Source organism: Limulus polyphemus, unplaced genomic scaffold (assembly GCF_000517525.1).
Source record: "Limulus polyphemus unplaced genomic scaffold, Limulus_polyphemus-2.1.2 Scaffold5654, whole genome shotgun sequence".
In the NCBI taxonomy this organism is placed as follows: Eukaryota; Metazoa; Arthropoda; class Merostomata; order Xiphosura; family Limulidae; genus Limulus; species Limulus polyphemus.
In genome coordinates this window covers 32,942-39,450 of record NW_013671264.1, presented here as the reverse complement: position 1 = coordinate 39,450, position 6,509 = coordinate 32,942, and the positions used below count along the sequence as shown (strand labels likewise).

Here is a 6,509-nt window from a genome sequence, read left to right as displayed (position 1 = left end):
AGTCAGTTGACAGCTCAGCAATAAGCTTGCGGGCGCTAAAATTCTAAGTTCGATTCCCAGCAGAGGAAAGAGAGTAAATATCCATAACTTACCTTTATTCTTAAAAACAAAAACCAACTAGTCGATCAGCCAGCCATCTGTTTGTTACTAATTTAGAAATTGTTTGTTGTTTAAAGGCTCATAACGTAGGTAAATTAATATGTAGAAATATGAGCAGACTTTTCTCAACGTTAAAATACTTTTATTGCGAGCTTTCGAGCCTCTTACCGAAGCCTTCATCAAGCAACAATGCTATGAGATTGAATCTTGAGAATGTTATGTGAGATGTTATGAAATTTAAAGTTTGAACAAACATAAAGTATATTTATGGTTGACAACAACGTTACTTAGGGTATTCATGATGTCAGAAACACACGTAGGTTCAAGAAGTCTTGATATAAAATGATAGAAAAACCTATAACCAGAGCGCTTTCGAATGGTGGACCTTTCATCTTCAGGGGCAAACTGGGAATCGTGTCTTCGTGCATTCTGTTGGATACAACTAACAAATTGTAATACATATGTTAACAAAATAAGATATGCATGCAGGAGTCATGGCAACACACCTTCCGACCTACGTGTCATTTTCTGAGGTAGTGTCGACTTCCTACTATTTCAAGGGATAACTTGTGGGGAGGGGGTAACTTTATGCCTGTTACGTGAAGCGGCGATATATCAAGATTATTGTAATTTCACAAGCATGGTTTTACGCTTATTTCAAGTACATATTATTTGTTAACATATTGATATATATTCTAACCTTATTAACTTACATCTTCAAAAACAGCTCTTAATAAGGTCAGACATTGCAAAGTCCAGATCCCCTTCAGCTGCCACAAGGTTATCACCGACACATTTCTTCACTTCCTGCGTAGGTAAATATAACTGGAATTAAACAACCATCTACAAACTTTAACATCTTATATGCTGAAAAGTGTATAAATATTATATTTTACAAGAACATTAAAAATGTTTGTAATTTCAAGTAACATAACGTATCGTATAAAGGCTAGTAACTATTCATGTATCCTAACTTTCAGTTTAACTAAAGAGTACCAACACAATTAAAATGTAGAGTAAAAAATATAATTAATTATTGTGATTAATTTTATTTTTATAGCATAGTATTTTGGCGCTTTAATTATTCATATATTTTCCGAAGTTGTTAATATTATGCAAATATGGTGTTATTTATTAAGATTCAACTTTAGCTTTTTCTTTTAACACGTTAATTTTTTTAAAATAACGCCAAAAACCGACACTTAATATAAATCGGCATTTCCAGACATAGATTGATAAAGCTCCCTAAACGTGGAATATTACGACTAAAAACATTTCGCTAAAATTGGGCTGTTCATTTCATTTACTATTTGGATCTCAGGTGTTTGAACCTTTATTTAACTTTTAAAAATATATTTTACAAATAAAATTAACAGCAAAATATATTGTCGGTACCTTTTCGTTTTTTTAAAACAAGGAAATAAAATATTTAATGGTGTATATATATATATATATACATATATTAATTGTTAGAACTAAAACGACATGCACATATAAGAAACACAATATAATTTCAGAAGACCAAAGTATACCCATTTTATTACACTTTATAAACTAATACATGAGAAAGCAACCAGTCAGGATAGTAAGTATGTGAGAATTGTATATAGAATGACACAGGTATTCCTCGCTATAAAGTTTCAAATACACTACACTTTGGAATAATAATTCTGACAGTTATATAGTACATATACAGTAAGAAATATTAACTTGTAAATATACAGAATCTGAGATCAACTAAAATAATGAAACACAAACATTAAACAAAGATACCACTTTTATTTTATTCAACATGGAAACTAACTTATAAGATAACATTTTAAACTTTTTATTTCCATGACCATAAAGCTAAGATTTATGAGCTTATGCAATCTAACGATAACAAAGTTGTGTCCCTATTATAGAACACTGGCTATGTCTTATTGTTTTCTACTATATTTGGTATTAAATAATTTGGCTTATATATGTACTGAAATATTTTTGGATCTGTGCTAAGTGAATTAACATTAATATCTAATTATTTTAATGTTATTGATATTCACAGCTTCGACGGATCACTTAACAGCTGATGAAGACCAGCATCTACATATTACCTATAATATAATAATCTGAATCTGTCGTGGTTTCCTTCTTTTGAAATGTGTTTAATTCTCTAATACCTTTATCTCGAAAATAAAACTATTTTAAAGCAACAACACTGTTGATTTTGTAGTTTTTTATTAAATATACATTGTTTTTTCAGTGTCTTGCTTAAAGAAAGAAAATCTGGTCTTTCCTTTTTCTATAAAATAAAAAGATCTAAATTAGTGTTACATAAAACATTTCAATGAGGAAAAAATACGTCTGGGAATTATGTGTGGATAATTCGCTATTAGAACTTTTTTTATTAACTTTCTCGACACAAGATGGAGCTACATGCTATTAAATATCTTATTTGTTTGTTGTTGAGCACAAAGCAATCTGTCTACCACAGGCATCAAAAGTTGATTTTTTGAGATGTTAAAGAAGTCTAAACGTATAGTTAAAATGATTACGAATAAACACACTTTTAAGCATTATATTAAATAAGCTGTTGTTTTTGGAAATACACACATAAAATATATAAGAAAACAAAGATGAGTTTAAATCCTTCTAGAAAATTATCTTTTAGTTTTATACATATCAAAAATACTAACAGCGGCACTACAATAAATAAAAAATAATCAACCAGCCTCACAACAGTCAGTTCCATACTTGAACATGCTCACTTATAACCTTTACAAATTACTGTGTTAATAAGAATTTGATTTGCTGTTGCTTTTTATATTATTGATTAAAAGGTTGGTGTTAAATCTGAAGACTGTATCGAAGTAGATTTGTTTGTTAAATTTCGCACAAAATTTCTTTTTTATCAACAAGGGTGGCGTCAAGTTGGAATAATTTTGAAATAATATACTTTATCGTAACGATTAACGAATACATCGTGCTTTAATAATAATATGATTATTTTAAACTTAACACTAACGAAAACAAGTCGTTTGACAGTGATAGTAAATACAGTTATGCGAGACGTAGAAATCGTATAATAAAAGTGTTTATATGAAATATACAGTATGAGATGTGTATAGCTGATGAAACGGCGGATTTCCTTTTTATTTTAAATATAATACTGAAGTGTATATGTGTTCTTAATCTTTACGTTAATTAACATAGCCACTGTAAAAATTAAGATGATTTGTGCTGTATAAAAACCACAAGAAGATTTAATGTTTAATTTCTATTGCTAAACTTTTGTGACATTTTGCTTTCCCAGAACAGTGATTTCCTGTGTAATTTGTGTATACTGTTGCTGTAGACTTGTAGCCTTCGTTCAATTAAAAATATTTTAAGCGTTTCTCTTCTGGTACCTCTGAATTATTTAAAATTAAAACTACAATTATGAACTTTACGTTCATGTTTATAAAAACGTAATACACTTTTGAAAAGTTTAGTTTACATAATTATTGGTGCCTCGTGGCTCAACGGTAAGTCTTATAATAGGGTTTAATAATACTAAAAAACGGTTTCGATGCCTAATTGTTAGGAAAAGCTAAAAACTCGAAATATCCTTACTCGCACAAGCTACTTTCTATAGTGACAAATAAATAACAGTTCCACAAATAAGCCCTTATTTTTGATATAGAGTTTACTGACGTTTAAAGGAACGCTGATATTTAATGTTTATATGGAGTCCTGTCGCGGCACGTTGGTCAGTGCACAGTCCCAGCTAGCATGTCGCTGTTCTTTATTTTGTACCACCGACTACAAAGAAGCAATCGGTCAGCAGCAAAGTACTGCTATTTGTGTTTTATTTAATTATTAATTAATTTTTTTTTAATTTAATAAATTATTATTATTATCATTCGTTTCTGCTTCAATACGGCTTGGTGGTTAGGGCGCTGGTATAGCAGTCTGCGAACAGGTTCGCGCTTTTAGCGTTATAAAGTGAGTGTCAATCTCACTATTCATTGGTAAAGAATAACACAAGAGTAGCCACGTGGTTGGTGTTGACTATATTCCTTCCCCCCTAGTCTATTACTTCAAAATTAGGGATGGCTAGTGCAGATAGCTTTCTTTATGTTTCATTAACGTTTCAGTGGCTGTATTGTTCAATGTTGTTACCTATTTGTAGACCAATTTAAGTATTAGGCCTAATACTTAAACGTAACGTAAAGCTTAGCTGAACCACTACTTGGTAAATTTTATTTTGCTTTTGGCTACAACTGAATGTCGTAAACTTCTGAATTAAACTATTTTGTTGTTATATCACCGAAGTTATAAAAAATAAAGAATAAAAAATTCTTTTAAATAAATCAACATGAATATCGAACATTCAACATAAACACCATAGTTGGCCTAAGAGCAATCAGGTGATAGTTTTGTTGCTAAGCGACGATGTATATTGTTAAGTGTTACCGAAAAAGGAACGTGAAAACGTTCTCGACAAAGTCTTATGTCTGTGATTAGTGAGTATGAATTTTTTTAACATAGAGAAATATATAAACTAAAATCAATATTAGTGTATTCTCGTCTCACTGACAAATTGTAACAGTGTGATTATAAAATTGGTTAGGTCTGGTCAAATGAGAACAAATGTAACCTATTAATCACGAAAAGAATATGTTAGAAGGAAACCGTTTTGTGTTGTGGATGCGATTATTGTTTAGGCAATGAAGGCAGTGATTAAGATAATCTCAAGACTAACAAACAAAATGTCAAGGATGACTTTGGTTAAAAAGCGTGATAACAATCGTTTCCTTTTAATTAATCGTTTCTTAGAAACGAGAAGCAAATAAATAGTTCACTGATTTAGAGTATTTCAGTAACTTAAGTGTTTATAACTCATAGCTAAAACCAAATCTATTTAATTTATTTAATCTAACATAATATTTATATTTAGTAGTGCAAGAGACGTTGTTCGTATCGATCTATAATATATACCCATTTAAAGAGGAAAAACAATTCTACGATCAAGAAGATAATGATGATAGCGTAGAGATGTGTGTGTGTTGTGATAACACAATGTCTATAAAATTATTTTCGACACTTTTACTTGTCCTGTTCAGTCTTAGTCTTAATTAAACTATTATAAACAAAGTCTATATTGTTAATAATCGTGATAATGCTTCACTTAGTACCGTTTCTCAGTTTTTTTTACTATTGAAATATAGTAGTGCAAAATTTTATTTTATTTTAACTTGATTTTGTATTTTACCTTCTTAGGGACGTGTTGATCAAGAAGATTTTTTTTGCTATAACTTTATGTACGTATATACATATAAAAAACATAACTTACAGTTCCTAGGCTTCGTATTTCTAACAACAGGAATTTTTTTTCCTATTCCAGTAAAAACATTGAATACCAAACCTTTCCCCAGAAGAAGCATCTAGCAGAGAAGGATTCATTTCGGAAAGGAATGCTAACATTTTAGTTCATTATTGATACTTGAAGACAGAATTATAGTGGCCATATTCTTTATAAATTTGCTTTAAGAACCTATTTGTATTTTAACCATTAGAACTATTTATTTACATCCAAAATTTCTTTTCTCAGGCATTAATTCGAAAATATACCATTATTTGGCAAAATGCTAATCTGGGACGTTTAATTAACTATCTGACATTACAGCCACATTTCTATAGTTAGATATATAGCAAATCAATATACTTTTAGGACGTTTTATTTAAACAAAAGAAAAAAGAATTTTAGATTCTTCCTACTTTTTCTTTTTAAAAAGAAACCTTTTATTGTTAATGAATAACATTTACAGTGAGATTTTGAATATATTGTATAACACGATCAATGAGGATACATAGCTAAGATAACATGATAGAGTAGCAATGGCAGACAGACAGCTAAAATCACAACAGCTAACCAATGATGGGTTAAAAAGATTGAAAGTACAAGAATATAAATTGAAGGATATAAATACAGCACATTCCCTAATTAGTATTGGTCTTAAATTTATATTACTCTTACATTAACAAGAAATGAAGTAAGAAGACAATGGGTTTTAATATAGAAATTTAAAAGTGGCTCGAGGAAGCTATTCATTCCTAACTGTCGTAACGTTGTACTTGTCCCTCTTTCTTTTCCTTGGTGGTAGTATGTCTTATAATTCAGTCATAGTTGTACTTAGAATAATGCAATGTATTGTATTCATTTCTATACATATAATTACCAAAACTTGTTTTAATATTGCACTTTAATAAATTACCAAACTTACACTTTGACATCACATTAGTTTGGATTGAAAATTTACAGTGATTTTATTAGCTACTTATGGCACATCTTACCGACTTATGGAAGAGATTCTCGTGATAATAATGGTTTTGAAAGAATTAATCAACTTACTACACTATAATTAGCAGAACATAATAGATTTTTTATG

The 6,509-nt window shown here is 29.7% G+C and overlaps 1 protein-coding gene across 1 annotated transcript in view; it reads right to left on the bottom strand.

Annotated features, from left to right (window-relative positions):
- Nucleotides 1-791: 791 nt before the first annotated feature.
- LOC111089240 overlaps nt 792-6,509 on the bottom strand; it is a 17,852-nt gene continuing 12,134 nt past the window's right edge. Inside the window, exon 4 of the mRNA XM_022401381.1 lies at nt 792-906. Coding sequence (XP_022257089.1) covers nt 817-906 — 90 coding nt within the window. The 3' untranslated portion in view covers nt 792-816. The remainder of the gene's footprint in view (nt 907-6,509) is intronic.